This window comes from Clarias gariepinus, chromosome 10 (assembly GCF_024256425.1).
Source record: "Clarias gariepinus isolate MV-2021 ecotype Netherlands chromosome 10, CGAR_prim_01v2, whole genome shotgun sequence".
NCBI lineage: Eukaryota > Metazoa > Chordata > Actinopteri > Siluriformes > Clariidae > Clarias > Clarias gariepinus.
Window position 1 is genome coordinate 19,904,673 of NC_071109.1, and position 19,131 is coordinate 19,923,803.

A 19,131-nucleotide genomic window follows, 5' to 3' on the forward strand; every position below is an offset into this window, starting at 1 on the left:
ACTGATAGGTTCTTAAGTGGTTATATTGAGCTCTTTGTTTTTTGTTCATAAAGTGTTAGCAGAGAAGGCTTAATACTTATCAGTTTGACCCCTTTTGTGCAAGACTGCCAAACCACTAGACTGCAGCTAAGGTTGAGTTTTTATTTCACCCTGATCTTGTCATTGGGAGGTTGTTACATGAGAAGGTCTCTAAAAGGAGCTTTGAAGTTGATGAGTGCTGGACAAGCCTTTTGTTCACAGCATAACTAGGGACACAGAAAACAAACAAAGGTTTAAGGGAATATTTCTCTTTTTAAAACATTTTTCAAGCTTCAGGGGATATATCAATGAGGTTTCTAAATATCAAGTTTCTAGACGGATACAATTCTCATGGAAAGTAATATATGGTTGGTGCATTTGAAAAATAATCCTAAGAAACAGAAAGTTTCAATATGCTGTTATTAGTTGAACTGACAGATTTGTTTCTGGACCCTCTTGGAATATTGCTAGACATAACAATCATTTTATATAAGACTGAAAATAAAAGCATACTTATTATATGATAGTGTCAATATAAAGTAATATTTTGCAGTTCCATGGTATGAACACATTGATTTTATGCTATCTTAAGGCACCTTCTACACTGTATCTAATTAGATAAGTCTACAATTACATGTAAAAATATATATTATCAAATAAATAAATACATAAAATAAATATATATAGTGTGAACTGTATAAATAATATGCTGCTTATGTGTTCTCCACAGCTGTGAGTTTCAACTTTTCAGTACATCACATAAGTAGTGTTCCTTCAGTTTTCTCCAAAGCTAGTCCACAATAATCCTTGTTTAAAATAATAAAAAAAACTTGTCATATAAAAATCCATTACAGCATCAGACAGAACATTTTCTCTTTTTCCTCTTCAGCAGCAGGCCTAATGCTAAATAGGTTCTGTACGTCCCATGGAGTTGGGGACACCCTCTGTTGCTTGCAGTGCTAAGGAAAAATGACCAGCACTGAGCATTTTACCATCCTTTGCCGTCTATACTTCCTGGAGTAACAATCCATGCGGCTAAGGCAGGTGTACCAGGGCTACTAGACATCCATCCATTTCCCTTGTTCCTTTTTTTATTGGGAATTTATCTTCAAACACCAAGCTGCTGGTCTCAGCTGTGTCCTACTGTTTCTTTGTAAAGTTCAGGTACTTTATCAGGGACTACAGGCCTGGGGAGAAAATGTGTAAACTTTTGATGTCGCCTTGATTTTGTCCCATCTCGTGGTGTTCCATCCTTGTTGAGTGCCACATAGTAGCGAGCCCCCCTTTCTCCTTGGTTGTAGAGGTTGGAGGAATAAGTGTTGTACCAGTTCTCTTCAAACTGTTCCCGAAAGATACACTCAGCTGTCAGTTTCTCCTGCAAGGCAGAACGTCAGAATAATGAACCCCGAATACATGGAGAACAATTAAGTTGTATGTTTCCTATTTATTTATTACTATTACTCTCTCTCTCTCTCTCTCTCTCACACACACACACACACATACAGGCGTGCACATAAACACACACTGCATTTAATATACTTGGCATAAGCTAAATCAGAAATACTTACAGAGCCATAGAGCTCCCCCTTGTCATTCATTCCAAGGTAGAGGCCACTGTCCACTCCTCGGATGCTGATTAATCCAGCAGCAAGGCTTATGAATTCCAAAATACCTGGAGAAGAATAAATCAATTGTTCTAAGTATGTACTCTGCAGTCTAAGCCCACATTGTATTCACACATTGTGAGTAAGCTGTTCTGAAATACTAGCTAGGCATGATTACTATACACTGCTTCTATTTAAATTAAGAGACGCAGGGGTTATAGGATAGGCTATAGAGGGTCCTCCTGTATATGACACTTGTGCATCACTGTAGCATACAATACAAATAACTTAATACAAGTAAGTGTAATATATATATATATATATATATGATGAGGCTAAATATATGAATGTGTAGATGTGTTGTAATGTATATGAAGAATACCATGCACAAAAATAATTTATGAAAGTTTCAGGCAGAACTCAAGCAATGTGTTAAGAAACAAAACACAACAAAAACAAATCAAAAGACAAGGCAAAACAAAACTCAACCATACCGAAGCGACTGTGGTCTTTCCGCGTGCCCTGCACCGTGCCGTCCGGCAGGAGTTCCAGGTGGAACCCGGTTCTGCAGTAAAGCTGTCTCCTCCTCAGGATGCCCTTTAAGTGGTCCAGCTCGGCCGGCGTGCTGCGGGACAGCCACTCAGCCGGAAATCGCTGATCTCCGAGCAGCGCGAGAGTCTCTGCGAGCGGCGGCAGGAAGAGGAGAGAGCTGGCGGCTCCCGCGCCCTCGGCGCCCTGCAGCAGCGCGCTCATCTCCGCCATCACCGGCACGCGCGATCGACTGTCACTCGAACCGAGCGAGCGCAAAACCCTTAACGCCCTGCGCTTATACGATCCATGATCAAGAACGAGTCAAGAGTTTTCGAGTGCAGTGCAAAAAAAGATAGATGTAATTTATGACACTCCGCGGCAGACTTTCTCAGATGTAAAAAAAAAAAAAAAAAAAAAATCCACCGATGAGGAAACTTACTTAACCTGCGGCTGAAACGTCAACTGCACGCGGATTTAGTCACTTTCAGATAAATTCCATGCACTTGTCTTGACACTTCGCACTTAACATGAATCACATCCAGGGCGCAGGAATAAACCTATTAAGTCTTGAAGCGCACGTCTGATAAATCCGGCGCACCTCTAGGGAAAACTCACAGCAGCCCGTTTAAGGTGTGTGTGTGTGTGTGTGTTTGTGTCATGCTGTGGGTGTGTGCGTGATTGCTGGAAGTGGTTTATGCTGTGTGAGCACAGGGCAGGTGCACAGCGGTTGCAGGAGGGCTCTGGTGGGAGGTGCTGAGATTGTAGACCTGCCTTGCCACAGCGTTACAGCGTTTCTCCTTCACACTAAATGTGTCTATGCGTTTGTACCTCTCTCTCTCTCTCTCTCTCTCTCTCTCTCTCTCTCTCTGCAAGGTGTGTATGCGTTTGTAAAAAGCAATATAAAAAAGTCACATAATCTCAAACTACAATAAATCCACAGACAGAGCACAAGTTTTGAATACAATCCTGAGAAGTGCATCCTTTGCATCCATCATTTAAGTAAATGAGGCTATAGTGCAAATGAAGCGCAGATGAGCGTGATTGATTGGCCTGGGCTGAAGCCGCGCACATCTCGCGAGGAGTCTCCGCTCTATAACGGTAGAACTGTAATGATGGCGGCGGCCGCACGCCGGTTTAGCACGATAGTAAACACCATCACCGCTTGTAAAAACGGCGCAGGCGTTCATGTGAGCACAGCCCAATCGCCAAAATGGAAAATCTCCATGCGGCAGGTTGTTACAGGGCTTTGCATCGCGGTAGGAGGAATAGCTGTGTGTCAAAAATGCCGCGTGAAAGAAGCTCACACAACGAGGATGTCGCACCCACTCCCGGTTGTGTTTGCTAGAGAAAAGGTACGGTTTACTAAATCGTTACAATGCTGTGTTTATTTATTACACATTGCTCTTTACAAGCTCATGATAGTGTGATCGCGTAAACAAGCCGGTCCCTCGGGACTTGGGTCAATGACGCTCTCCACTGTACAGGGGTGCTGAAAACAAGGAAATCGGATTTTTAAAATCGAAATCTCCACCCTCGAATAGGATGTGCACAGCGAAGGAAACACTTCCTACTCATGCATAAGATGTTGCCTGCAAGCATAATCAGTTTAAATGTACGTTAGTATGGGCGGTAAATAATTCCCGCTTAAATATACACATCAAGGTGTATTTGCTCATTGAAAACATGGATAAATGCAATAACCTTAGTGGTTCTTTGAATGTCTGCATGGAAGACTGCTTAAGGTCAACCCTACAGCAAAACGAGATTCTTCAGTCAGAAGATTTAAATCTGCCAATGATTATTTACTTCCTCCACTGAGTAAAATATTTTCTGAAATGGATTTCAGTTGGTTATGGTGAGGCAGCATTACTTTGTCATGGGGTGGTATGATAGGCACTGTTTTAAGTTTTAGTAATATTTAATAAGGAGCTAACAAAACTAAATTATCAAAGCATGATTATTTTGGGTAGGAACCTGTTCTTGAAGGTTCTAGTGCGAACTGGTTTATTTCTTTGTAGCACCACTGGTTTGTTAGATCATTAAGCTATACAGGATTGGCTCAGTCTCCTGTTCAATTGCTCTTACACTGTGCTCGTTTATTTCTTTGGTCTCTTATCTCGAGGTGGGTGGGGAGGAGGGCAATGGACATAACCTTAACTTGTGGATTGAGATACTGGAATTCAGGGCTGAGGTAAAAGAACACTAAGCCTTGGCAGGAAAGCTGACATATGATGTGGGTAATAAGTAGCATAGGCACACCTTCTTATGGTGTTTGCCTAGTGCCCAGTGGGCCTGGCTGCATGCCACCTGGGAAAAACATCAACTCTGTCCTTGTAAGCTAAGTCTCAGTGTAAAGGAATAAACATTTAAAACGGATCAGCATTTTGCAATAAATTTGACATGAATATGAATCCAAATAATAAGAATTATTAGAATCCATATGAACTTTAATCCTGGCTTTTGTCCTAACCTTGATTTATAACCCTTTATTACAATGCTTGCATTTTTAATTCATATAAATGTGCAATAATGACAAAATACTTATAAACCCCTGTGATTTAACTCCATGTTTAATGGTTCCTTTATTTTGATATCAATATTTTTTAAGATGTGTTTTTCTTATTGTAGACCAAGATATCTGCTGATGAAGAAGACATTGCCATGTCAGCTCATGAGCACAGGTTTCGTCTGTTTAGTTCAGTGGAGTATGAAGGGCAGCTTTACATGACACCACTGGACTTCATTGAGTCGGTTACCATGAGTGAGCCAAAGAGTAAGCATTAAACACATACTGTATGCACTAACCACACAATGCAGTAGTTCGTTCTCTTAAAGCTAAGCATTTAAAGCTGTCAATTAATTGAAAACCAGTGGATGAACATAAATCATTATTTGTCTTATGGACTGCGTGAAACTGAGATTGACATAGGCATCAGTTGGATGTTTTACATACAAGCAAACCACCCAGTTGATGCTATAAAGGAAGCTATGACTGGTCATTGTCTATGAAGTCATAATACCTGCATGCAGATCACTATCTCAAACAGGAATGAGAAAAAAAATCCTGAAAACCATTCCCAAATGTATTTGAGCTGTAAGGCATCTTTCTGATGTCACCTACCTGTGGTGGAAGTTCATATCAAGACAGGTGTGGTTGGTGGTTTGGATCTTAGTTACATTTATTTAGAAACCCTATTGTACCAATGTTATTATACACTATTGTCAGAGGCTATTATACAGTGGCATTTTTTTTATAATATTGGAAGAAAGTTTATACCTAGGATATTTTCACTCCACTTAAGGCTCCACCCTGATTATTTCTTTCATACCGTGGGTTTAAACCACATTGGAATAATAGAAAGCCACTGGCTTTCTCTAGTCTTATTTCTGTGGTTAAAGGAAAACCAGACTCTTTGGCCCTGGCTTGGGGCTGAATCAAAGGTGTGTGTGTGTGTGGTTTCAAAACTGCTTTTGGTGAGTTGTTGGCTAGGTTGGTGTAAGCTATAGCTTTGGAGCTTTCTTCAGGCCTGTTTAGAAATGGGCCAATGGTAGTTTGAAACTGCGTATGTGGTTTCACCCTGTGAGTATGTTCCTGTTATCTTTTTGACTGAAAGTGCCTGGTATGTCCAGACAGGAATAAAATCTGAACTCTAATATAAAGGGCACACATTGCTTCACTATGTCAGCCACATTATTTTTAATGGCACATGCTCAGCAAAAGGCATTATGGTATTTATGGTTTTATGCCATGGCTATAAAGGCTGTTTGAGTGTGCTATAACTTTGCATGTTTGTGAAAGCCTATGCAGAGAACCACTAAGCATGAAATAATTTGATTATGCATAAGATCCAAATTTTACTTTAATTCGTGCTTAAATTTAGTGTTTTCTTATGCACTACACTTAATATTTGTACAGTAAAATCGGTTTGTGTTTATGGGCCATGTGCAATATTCTTTTAATAGATTCAGGGCCAGATTGCTGTGAGAAGCAGAAAACAATTGTAGGTACACCTGCATTTTAGTGCATGGTCAGTAGAGATTTTGCATTTGCATGGAGAAAAGCTTCATGATTATAGTTGCAGTGCTGAGAGAGGAAAAATGCATGGACATTTTATGACCCCTTGGCTGGATCTCAACAACAAGTCATTGCTATCCCTTCCTCCTTATTTATCTATATATTTATTTATTTTATAAAAGTGTTATAAAGCAAGAGCACTACCCTGGATTATGTGTATGTCTTGTAATAATTTTAGCTAGACTACTATTATACCACAATTTACCATGTATTTTAATAATCTATTACATTGATTAAACCATGTTGGCATACTGTGTTATTAATTTGTGTGATATCTAAAAGTGTATTATTAATTAAATCCTAGAAAAAAGATTTTGGCGAGCCCTGACAAAACAGGTATGATTTAAAGAAATCAAAATATTTTTATGATTTTTTGAATGAGGCTTAATTTTCTGAAAATTCTTTAAATGTTCACTTTTTAAATTGAAAAGTTTACTCTTTTAAGGAATTAGACAAGATTCTCTCAGATACACCTCCTGTTTGGAAAGGGTCATCCAGGCTGTTCAGGAACTTAAATGAAAAAGGTGAGAATTCACAACATTAACAAGCAAATATTTTTGTACTCCTACGGATATTTACTTTTACATTTAGTTGCCAGACTACCTGAGGGTCTGGGTTGTCACCTTGTGTTGATAGGTAAAATGAAAGATTTGTACTTGATCCTTGTGAGCTGGAGAAGCAGTCTCAGTAGGGACATTTTATAAAAGAAATTAGATCTGTTACTTACCAGGTGTGGTTTTCCCGAGAAAAGGAAGCATATGGATTAAAGCAAGCCAGTAGCAAGCTGCAGTCAGAAGTACACATTTATAATTTATGCTTTGCAAGGTTTGCAAAACAAAGACAAGTGTTTTGTATTTGAACTGCTGCAAACTGCTGATCTTAGTAACTGAACCAGGACAGAATGTAGAGGTTGTAGATCAGGTGAAGAGAGCAGTGGTACTACAACAGTAAATCAGTCACTAGCTTGTTACAATAAACTAGTTTAGTAATTACAGACATCTGAATGAGAACTAAAGCAGTCACTGTTGTCAGGTCCGATTGCATGGTTCTAATACTGTGGTCTAACACCAAGTCTATTGAGATGCTGCAAAAGTTTACCCAAGGCTACTGATTTTCTATATACCGTATATACCGTATGGTACCAGTCAAAAGTTTGGATTTAGTTTCTACATTCTAGAACAATACAATTTTTTAACACCAAAACTTACCTCTGCTGCTAAACAGAAGTTCATTTCGAGTTACCAGCCTTAGAAATTGCAAATTTACAGCACCTGTTCAAAGGTTATTGCATATTTTGGATGACTTTAGCATTAGCAAGTTTTTTGGCACTAATTTTCAGTCCAGTCCAGTCCCTGTACCTGACCAATTTCAGAGGAATGTTTTTTTTGTTTGTTAAGTCACATAGTGACCTATGAGTCATTCAATTGATCCTATGGCATGGACCAGTGAGAAACAGGTGATGACGACAGATGATCAGGCCAGTAATTAATATACTGATGATGCTGAAGGCTGAGAGTTTGAAACAGACAAAAGAAAAAATGAAGTTGCTGTTATGGTTGTAACATAAATAGGCAATTTTTAAATTGTATCTTTAGGTAGTTTGCAGCCTGTCTCAGTAAAACATGTGTTGGCATTTCTTTAATTTAATCTACAAAATTTAATTAAATTTAATATGAAAAAATATCTAATTTATAGTGTGTAAATGAGGTGTATAGATAGATAGATAGATCATCATTAGACTCAAGTTTTATATATATTCTTAAAGATGATTACTCCATCTGTAAGCAAGGAAGATAAGGAGAGCTGTTTGAAATCTGCAGTGTTGAGACTTGTCCCTGTGACAGCTTCCCATCACTGACGATACTATGAATTCTAAGAATGGCATTGGATTACATTGCTCACACTGACATTTGTGTGAATCATTTCTGAGCATGTTTGTATTTCTGACTGCATCTGCTCAAGCATATGGGCTTAGTTACTTTCTGCAAGACTGAAACTGACTTTTGTCTGGATGTCTGCAAAACCGTTTAACCTTCTTACACAAAACAGGCCCGAACCTATGTTGTTACTCTGATGGCTCTTCATTTGTCTTATTGTGGCTGGCTTGCATAGAAAAAAATATATGATAGGAGGAGTCTACACAACCATTTTTTATAGAATCGAACGTTTTCTATTAAATAACAAATGAGTTCCTCAAATAATATTAGGAATGTTCAAATTTTATTCTGATTGAGACAACAGGTCTACAGTCCACTTTGGAAAAAAGTAATGCACTCAACACATTGCACTAACGTTTCTTAGTAAAACGATGTAATAACAAAAGCGCATAAAGCCTGTTGTATTTGAGCCCCTGGATGATGACATACCAATAGTCTAACAACAGCTTTTTCAGTCTTACGACGTAGTAGCACTTGCTTTAGTCATGTCAGATTTTTCAACAAAGCTTATATGTCTTTTAAAAGAATTTCACCAAACTACTGCAGCAGTTTGATTAATCATATTAATCTCATGCTGTTTTATAAAGTTTAAAAATGAAAATACCTCATTGGGTATTAGGACTAGATTTTGTTATACATGCTCCTGCAGCCAGTTGTCTATTAACCGCTTTGCTATGCAAACTGACATCCTTTCCCACAAGACTCAAACCAGTCACCCTGAGCTATCTGTGCTTGAGTCACTATCTCTGGCTGCAAACAAAAGCTTGGGAATGCTTTCAACGCTCACAACAATTTTCCTTAAGTCTCTCCCTGACTGAATCCTGACAGTTGCTCTTCCTTTTCTCGCTTTCTGCACAACAAAAGGCCTAGCAGGCCTAAAAGAACACACACCCCACATCAAGCATCCCCAATCAGCGACAGATCACTTCAGAATGTTTTACACCTAGGAAAACAAACAGAGGATGGCCCAGGAGCCAGGCACTCGGGCTGCTTTTGTTTGGGTTTGTGACCAGCCCTGATTACCAGAGTAACTGTCTCTGTTTGTGCGAGGAAAAAAACACCAATTAGGAGTTAAGAAGTGAACCCCCTTAGATGTTATCAAGGTCTAGGGAGGGATCTTTTTCTGTTTGAAATGTCATGTGATAGCTTGATTGTAATTGAAGGTTTAGGGATTAAAAAGGCAAAAATGTATCATTTAATTGGTATATACTGTTTTCTCAGGAATAATCTCGTATACAGAATATCTATTTCTTCTTTGCATCTTGACAAGTGAGTATAGATGAGTATTCTTTGATTGGCACAGATTTTTAAATGTTTAAATATTATAGTATCCTTTCTGCATCCTTGTTAGATCTTTTTTTGTTGTTTTTATGCAGAGCCTCAGGCAGGATTTAAGATAGCTTTCAACATGTTTGATGCGGATGGCAATGAAATGGTGGATAAAAGGGAGTTTATGGTGGTATGTTTTCCTTTGGCTTTATACTTATCTAACTGGCTCAGTGCATGTAAGCAAATGTCAAATAAAACACGTTTCTCTCTTAGCTCGAGGAAATATTTCGTAAGAAAAATGACAAAAAAGATAGAGGTGGAGAGACTGACAGCTCATCACAACTGGTAAGAGAAACAGCAAATTCTTCTATTCGATATGAATCATTGCCATTCTGAAACTTGTTAACCCTAAAAGCAATATTACAAACTGAAGAGGCCAGTATAAAATATGCAGTGTGGCAAAGTGTGTTCTCGTTTTCTGTGTTCTGCATGTCATCTTCAAGAATGTGGAACTGTATGGATTTCAAGGTTCTGTCAACCATCCTGTATGTATCTGAATATGTGAGGAAAACATGTAAAGCTTTGCATGACTTGTTTATTTGTCTGCCTGTTGATCTGTGTAGTGCATGATGAAATTTAAAAAATGCCAGTCATGAACATTTGTGCATGTGAGTGATATTCGTGCTAGGAACAATGGCTGAGGCAGACATGTAAAACAAACCTGGGCCTGCTTCACTATTAGGGAGCTTTCCTGACAGGCACAGAGAAATGGGCTTTTACAATGCATTGTGTCACGTTTGGGTAAAGTCAAATGAAATGACCCTTATACACTGCTCAGCCTTAGAAAGGTAGGACAATGTGTCCTAATGGATTCTGGCCCAAATGCAATCTGAAACATGTTTCCATTGTCTGGGACAGCACCAAAAGGAGACTAGATGATTTATGTTACTTGTCTACTGTCAGGTGATGTTCGCTGAGGCGTAGTTGCCCAGATCTCGCTTAAAAGGCCCTCACCCAAAGATAGACCATTCCTCCTGGACCCCCATGTTTTATTTTTACAGTTATTTGAAAAGTGGTATTCAAGCTCAGATTACCTTTTTGTAATAGCCTGACTATGAAGAGCCATGTGCCAATCACAGCTAACAATGATGTGGGAGCCAGTCTCAGCAGAGACTAGAAAAACTAATATTTTTTTAAAGGTTTTGTTCAAGTGTTCTGAATGTGTTTCTAAGGTGAATTAGTCTTAATTGCTATCTGTGAGGTCTACTGTTAATTATAATGTATGGCAGGGAAGCCTATATTTTACAGTATAGGCATAATAGAACATTTGTAAAGGATTATTGTGGTCCATGAAATCTTGTTGCATTACAGACTGAACTTGTGCATGTACGAAGAAATCCTACAGTCTAAATATACCAAGGAAGGAAAAGAAGATAATCTAGAGTAAGTCAACAAGAATAAAAAATGATGGCGACAACTTTTTATATAATTGAGCCTTTTTATATATAAAAAAAGCTGCTGCACAGTTCAAATGGACATTTCAGGAATTGTTGCAAAAGTATGAGTAAAACTATGAATTTTAAGTACACTCATTAATTCATTCATTTCTCATGACACTTATCCTGTGTATGGTTAGCTGGAAACTCATGGCATGAGGTGGAAAACACCCTGGACACACACTCTAAAAATAATCTACAAGCAATTTAGAAGCATCAAACAGTAGCCTATACAACGTATGTATTTGGACTATTGGAGGAAACCAAAGCCCCTGGAGAAAACCCACCAAGCACAGGGAACACATAAAATCTTCTGCACACAGAGCATGGATGGTATTTGGACCCCCAGTGGCAATGGTGCAAACTGTATGTAGTATTTCTTGATGGTTAACATGCTATAATGAAGCATTGATTCGATTTCAGCATAATAACTGGATTTGTAGGTGTGTAAGTTCCTTATAGCTTTGCGATATTCCTGTTATTAAAGACAAATTGAAAAAAGGGAAACAACAAAAAAACAACATCAACAACAAAAATAAACAAACAAAATTACAAAGGTTTGAGCTGTCTTCACATTATTTTTTTTCGATTGCCAATAAACTTGGCAAACTTGTCGTGTTCTGTCTGTATTTGAGGATGTGCATGACTCGCATGGCATGGTTTGCATGGTAATAAAAACATATTGTCTTGTATACAATATTTCAGGGGTTTAACCATTTACTCCTGTATAAATTCCACATGGAGGGTTGTGAATTTGTAACGTTTCTGTGCATTTTTCAGTCATTTATTGGGGAATGTCTTTTTTAAAGTGTTAACAGCTGTACTTCTAATGCAGGTTCTTAAAAAAGAGCAACAAAACTTTGAACTGAGAAGCTTCTGGGATGTGCTGAAGCATGGTGCAAGAGTAGTCCTCTTTTCAGATCTGGTGGAGGTACACACATCCTCTGTCACTTTTCTGGCTGATTCTATATCTTCACATTATCAGTACCTTGGCTGAATGTGAAATGCAATTTTAAGGTTTTGCAATAAAAAAAATAAAAAAATAAAATAATAAAATAAAATAAATAAATAAATAAATAAAATAATAATAATAATAATAATAATAAAAGCAATAGTCCAAATAATTTTTTTGATTGCCGCAGGATAGAACAAAATTCCTGTTTCAATACATCAATTAAATGATTTATGAAACTGTTTGCTAAGAGCTTTGCAATCTAGTCACTAGTAAAGTCACCGTGTATGCAGTTACAGTGTATTTCATTTGTTTTTGGAATATTTTGCAGCAATGGGACTTCTAAGGGGAAAGCCTCAACATTCTCAACAATTGTTTCAACTTTTAAGGAAAGAACACTGATATAACTAAAGTGCACTTATTTTTGCATGAGACCCTGTTTGCTTTTTAGCATGGATAATCCACTTTTTATTTCATTCTTACAGAAACAAATTAGAAAATCTAACCACAACCACCCAGTTCTCACTAATTAAATACGCACAACACTAAATCCCTAGAAAGTTAAAAGCAAGGATGTAAGGCACTGGCTGGCATAATGATATGCACCTGTACTGGTCGCCAGTTTTGTGTTGTTTTTATAGAAAGGCACACATCTTATGGATGAATCACTTGTAATGGTTTTATTGTGATTGATTCTTTGTGTCATACAACAGCTTCTGTGTTTAAAAATGAGTAATTCAGTTTACTTATCACTTCATAGCATGTACAAGAGAACATTGCTGACACAACTCTGTTGGTGCATTTCTTTGGAAAAAAGGGAAAAACTGAACTGAACTTTGAGGATTTCTACAGGTAAAATGCTAAATACTTTAGTATTATATTGCTTTTGGTGTTCTGTAAAAAAGACAAATCAACAACTTTGTAGGTTAATTGAATACATTGTGCTGAATAATATATTTCTCTGTTCTCCATACATCCATTTTGTTACCGTTTTCGTGGCCATTATATTTCTTAAGCATCTCTAAATTAATGGATTGTATGTGTCACACTAAATTATGTCAGAAGCAATTCGACCCAGCCTATATCAGAGTCTCATTCAGCATTGCGTCTATATCTTCCACTCTCGGCAGATTCATGGACAACCTGCAGACAGAGGTACTTGAGATTGAGTTCCTTGCCTATTCTAAAGGTATGACCACCATCAGCGAGGAGGACTTTGCTCGGATTCTTCTGCGATACACCACGGTGGACAACATCAGCAGCTATCTGGAGAATGTGCATCAGAGCATACCTGATGAGAAGGTAAAGGCTCTGCTTTTCCCATCTAACACAGTGTTGCTCACCAAAGCAGAGTGACCTTTTGACCAGCATGCTTTAAATGTCTCTCATGTCTGCAGTGGGAAGCTTTGCTTTTTGAAGGTCGGGTGATGGGTGCTAAACCTGGAGATAGATTACAATACAGCTACTTTTTTTTCCCTTTTTACTATGTCTGCAATCTAAATACTGGCAAAATAATAATAATAATAATAATAATAATAATTGTAAGTAAAGTGTAACATTACTTTAAAGTATGAATATCACTGTCCGTATTTAATGACTGTCGGATATCTTTATGCAAACACTCAAGGGGTTGTTTATTTTGTCAGAACACATTTGCTTTTTTATCAAATAGATATTAAAAAGTTCCTTGGTGACGTACTGACTAGCATGTGGCACTTTTACTGCCACAACTCAGGTCTGATCACTGGTCAGGGAACCAGCCTCAGCCACTAAGAGGCTGTAGGAGTCAGTGCACTTCATGTGCCAGTACCAAGAAGGGTATCCAGTGGAAAGCCTATGCCACATAAAATATACATATGGATCTAGTGATCTGCTGTAACCAGCTAAACCCAGTTTTACCTGGATAAATAGCCATAAAAACACATTTAAAATTTTGCAGTAGTAAATAAACATTCCCCCAATGTGTTCTTTTGTATTACCATATTGATGATGCTTATTGGCCAGGGATACATTTTGTGCAGAGCTTTTCCCCTCCAGAGAAACTGCTCCATTGCTTTTCATGAGTGAGCCTAAATTACACAGCAGAAATCAATTGGACTCAGCTGGGATGTTAACACGATCCTAATAAAAAATACAATCCTGTTTTAGATTGCTTTCAGTTAAATCCCACCTGTGCATAAAACATTTTTTGACCTAATGAGGTGGCTGTTGGTGGATGTGCATTGATGATGAAGCCTGTGTTATCACCACGTTAAGTGATATTTCATGCAGTTCCACTTATGACAACAACCAAGCGTCACATGTTACTCATTAGATCATTTGTAAAACAGACATAAGAATGGCACTGCAGAAAGAAAAAAGTCCTAGTGAGTGAGAATGGATGAATGGAATTCAATAGACTGGTAGGCTTGTAATCCACCAGTCCTGAGGTGTTTTGGATAGAGTCCTTTGTTTTTGTTTATGTGAGAATCAGGTTAATCTTCTTTGGGGGAAAAAATCTACAGACTGCTTGACCTTAAAACCAAGTGCTGACAGCTCAAATCATAGGCCTGGAACAGGACCTGGGTGGTTATACTTTGACTGTTTGACTAAGTTATTTCCTGCCTTTGGATCTGTTATCTGTCTGACAGCTTCAAGGTCCCTTAGATACTTAAGGTTTCCCTCTGATGAAGAGAGTTAAGTCTGGTATAGATAATGTGTTAGTCAGAGCTCTATATTTGTTATCAGAAACATCATTCTCAGGGTTGAGACATTCTTTGGAGAGTCATTATTTTTATGAGCTTTCTCCCTGAGAGAGTGCCTTAATCTTAAAAGTTTATGTAGAATGTCTTTTTTCTTGATGCAATTTTTAAGATACCTTAGTTTTTATTTTTTTACAGATTTTAAAAAAAGTAAATTAAATCTGTACTGTATTTGTAATCATATTTGGACTCCGAACCTGTGTAAATGTTTTTAACAGAACATTTGATTATAATTGTGTCATGGTATCATTTATTGGTTCTTGCAGGGAATCACTTTTGAGGAGTTCAGGTCATTCTTTCAGTTCCTCAATAACTTAGAAGACTTTGCCATCGCCATGCAAATGTACAACTATGCAAGTCGGCCAATTGGACAAGGTAAAAAAAAGAAAAATCAGTATGCCAATATATATCCAGTTGTCTTTATACTCTTTGTTGCCCTTTTCCTAAAGCCAAGCCTTTTAAGAGGTGTTATTTACTGAAACATATTACATCTTATTTTATGCACAGATGAGTTTGCACGTGCAGTATACGTTGCCACCGGATTAAAACTCTCCCAACACCTTGTGAAAACAGTCTTCAGGATTTTTGATGTGGATCATGATGACCAACTTAGCTACAAGGAGTTCATTGGCATAATGAAGGACCGCCTGCATCGAGGCTCCTGGGTAAATGGGACGAGAGGGTCAGCCCCTCCACAGCTGGGGCTGTTTAAACACTGTTTATCTTCCTTTTACAGCAGCCTGGGTGACAGCAGGGTTATAAACCCCTAATCAATCTGAAGGAAAAATGTCCATGTAAAGGAAATCAAACAAGTAGATTCTGTAAAACAGAACGCTGATGTGATACAGACTGAAAGGGCAGAGTTTTGTTAGTTAATAAGTTATTATGTATGGGTTTATTTGGTTCCTGTCTGAGGCTCCAGTCAATATAGAAGGTATTCAGCTTTCAATGCAGGAGCATAGATTCTGTTGTTGTAAATCTGTGTCACTTTATATTCTGATCATTCATTTAACAAGCTGCCATGCATATATTTAAAACATTTTGCAAACAATGTTATTTAGAGTGACTTACAATTGAGCTGAGCAGATGAGTATTAAGGGTCTTCCTCAAGGACCAAGCAGTCGCAGCTTGGCAGTACTGGGATTGAAACTCCGAAACGTTTCCCTAGCCACTGGGCCAACACCGTGTTTAAAACCCAGAGAGCTAGTGCCTAAGCCTTGAGCTAGTCACATTGAGCACCTAGAGCTGCTCTGCACTTTGAACGGATTTTAAACATTTTCTTACTCTTACTCTGTTCATTTGTGATACTTATGTTATTGCTATTAGTATTGAATAATCTATATAACAACTAATTCCTCTAGAGGAATCACACTATTGCTTTCCACAAGTGAAAGTGGAAATCAATGCAAGTGCTAAGCTAGGAACTGGATGTGGTGGTCTAAGTCTAATTCAAAACAGAATCGCATTTTACTCTGGCAAACCCATCCATGCATAAAGAGATATTTTGTCTAATCCTCACAGTACTTAGTTAATGTATTAAAAAGAGAAGGAGGCCCTGAAGAATGAAAATGAGTTTAGTGCCTGAAAAATGTAAAGATGGGTGGTTCACTAGTTCTTTTGTATTCATTTTTAGGAAATTTTTGGATTAAATCCCTCAAAATCCTTGACCAAATCAATATGTGTGAATGTATCTTTTAGTGTGGTGACATGTGGGTAGACCTGTATGTAATACTGTGGATGACCATTTACCTGAATAGTTTCTGCCATCTAGTGGCCTTAGCTGAAGGATTGTGGCTCATATGTATATATAAAATGTTGCACTCAATGACCTTATGACTAGGACTTCTGTTCTATTTAACTTTAACCCCTTTGTCTTCTTTCTTTTTACACACACACATGCATTCTTATTTTTATTTCCCCGTAGTCTTTCTTCACTTTCATAATTTTGGTATAGGGTTCCATCACACTGATACTATCTTATTTCCATTTTTCTTTTACTTCTAGGGATATCGAGGAGAGGAGAGGTTCACCTCCTTTAAGGCCTGTATGAAGAAAGAGCTGTCTGGAAAATAATTTTGGCAAAAAGGCAAATACTGTACAGTATATAGCCTTAATATTACCTTTATAACATTTATTGTTATTATCATTTTAACTATTTATAGCTATTCTCAGTGAAATTAGTAATATTGTCTTTTTTTCCCACAAAATACACAGGATGAAAGCACAGTGCATTTGACCAAGGCTTTGCCTAGCATTATATTACTTTGTAATATTAATGCACTGGTCAGTTAACAGATACTAGATACCAGCCAGACTCAGGGGAACTGTTAAAGCAAGGTATTAATATAAAGTTAGGATTTAGAAAGAAATTAGTTTCTGTCTTTGCATATTGACATTAATTGCAGGATGTTAGCTGTAACATTAGAAACTGTGTAATTTAAATTTTACTATAGCTAGTTACCAATAAGATTAAAATTAGACTATATCTAGTTACCATTATGTAATATTAATGGCTGTAAATACTTATATGTAAAGTAGTAAAATTCCTTGTGTATCGTTCCTTTCAGAGCAATAGCCATAAGACTAAAACCTACACTCAGAGTACCTTTACAGTATATGATAAGCCATTGAATCGGATTATGCTTAGTACCTCCAGGAATTATACCTTTCCACTGACATGCTTGCAGAGCCCTTTAACATCTAATGGGAACAAAATCAAACATATAAATTATACATACTTTGATTTGGAAAAAAAAATGGAAAGATTTTCAAATATTTTATACGTTTTATAACTTAAGTTTCACCTATACAGTATTTTTCTCTTGAAGCCTTATGCAGCAATGCACTATGCCTTCACTAAACAACCAAGACAAATTCATAGTGGGTTTATGACTATATTTTTCTATGTAGTCTTTAATATTATGTGAGGACTTATTAAATTTATATTAAAATTCTTTTCAACTATTTTCTGAAGTTAACATTTATGATGATGTGTAATATTTTAAAAATCTTTAAAGGTATGATCTACAAAGGTAAAATTTCAGATGCATTTAATACTTCAATGACAATGCATAGCCCTATCTGAATGTATTTTGTATGAGCGTCTAATATACGCCCTGACTCATCATGACCTTAATATTATAATCTCCCATACACATACAAGCTTATCCTTCTGTGCATTTGAATATAGTTAGTTTTTGTAAGCCATCCTCAGCAAAATACCTATTCTTCTAGCCAGAACCACATGTTCAATCAGGATTGCTCAGAGATCATTTTACAAACTTCTATTATCAGGTTATATTTAAATCGTCAGGACAGTGTCCCAATCCTCGTGGAGGTGGCAACTCCAAATGATGAAATCAACAGATATATTTTTAAAAGCTAACCAGCACTGATATATCTGTATTAGCCTATGTCTCTCTTTTGTAAAGTGGGGCTCTCTGAAAACACAAAAAATGTAAAAACACAATAAAATATCCATTAGACTGAATAAATAACCTACACTATACAGTGTGCATGTGTTTAATTTTTGTTATGTTGTGGTTGCTAATTATCTTGCTGTAGGTTGTGATAGTTTTCACCTACATGTGTTTTACTAATGTAGGCTGAAACATAATTTAGGGTAATTAACAACTAAAAACAACTGAGTGCAATTACATTTTTTATTTTAATTTCTTTCTGCTTTATTTATCTGCTATGATTAATAGTATTTGTGCTTAAAGTTGGCATGTTTGTTTTTGAAAGTAAGATCACATCTTTTTAAAAAAGACTGATATGAATAAATAGTTACAGTATTTTTTCCCTACACTTAGGTTTAAATTGACCAAACTTTAATCCAAGGCTTTCCTGCTTCTCAATTCATTGTTATACCTTTAGGGCTTCAGAATGAATTATACCAAAAGCTTAATATCTAACTACAGCCCTGCAGACCAATGATGTAGAGTCCAAGACTGAACATAAGTCTGTAAATTGGCCACATGTATATCATTTAAATGATGATTATCTGACAATGACAATCTACTGTCTGTTCACTATAACACACTTAAACTAACACTTGTCAGGAGATGTGCAAAGTTTGTACCCAAGTGCACTCTTATTAAAAGGAACAAAACAGACAACCAAAAGAGTGAAGGTAACTCAAACCCAGAGTTAAAGACAGCCAGGGCAGGATCTCAGCAAACAGAATACACTAGGCTAGGGCAAACTCAAAGCACACAGTTAAAATGTCAACCCAGAATGTTATTCAGAAGAAAAGCCTTAAAATCATTACTGGCAGGAAACAGGAGCAAGATTTTACTCTGAACAGTAGAATGTCAGAGTTACTCAAATGGATAGATGTGGCTTTCTTTCACATTCACCCAAACATTGCCTAACTGTAGCTATAGTAACTATAGTTATATACATAAATTATTATTAGACTATTAAATTGCTAAATATTAGACTGAAATATATATAGACCAAATTAGAATAAATCATGTTCTGATCATAAATCAATACTGAACTCTTTT

General features: G+C 37.1%; 2 protein-coding genes across 2 annotated transcripts; one reads left to right on the top strand and one right to left on the bottom strand.

Annotated features, from left to right (window-relative positions):
• Positions 1–714: 714 nt before the first annotated feature.
• On the bottom strand, positions 715–2,528 carry fgf20b (fibroblast growth factor 20b). The gene is made up of 3 exons (XM_053506335.1): positions 2,117–2,528; positions 1,587–1,690; positions 715–1,393 (listed from the first exon to the last, which is right to left on the bottom strand). The coding sequence occupies exons 1-3, from the start codon at positions 2,382–2,384 to the stop codon at positions 1,148–1,150; spliced, it is 618 nt and encodes a 205-aa protein (XP_053362310.1). The 5' UTR covers positions 2,385–2,528; the 3' UTR covers positions 715–1,147.
• Positions 2,529–3,262: 734 nt separating this feature from the next.
• Positions 3,263–18,065, top strand: micu3b (mitochondrial calcium uptake family, member 3b). Its single transcript, XM_053506085.1, has 14 exons — positions 3,263–3,505; positions 4,782–4,926; positions 6,533–6,564; positions 6,674–6,752; positions 9,387–9,434; positions 9,542–9,624; positions 9,708–9,779; positions 9,938–9,979; positions 11,766–11,861; positions 12,643–12,734; positions 13,013–13,184; positions 14,890–14,998; positions 15,131–15,288; positions 16,628–18,065. Exons 1-14 carry the CDS (start codon positions 3,263–3,265, stop codon positions 16,694–16,696), a joined length of 1,440 nt encoding a protein of 479 aa, XP_053362060.1. The 3' UTR covers positions 16,697–18,065.
• Positions 18,066–19,131: the final 1,066 nt, after the last annotated feature.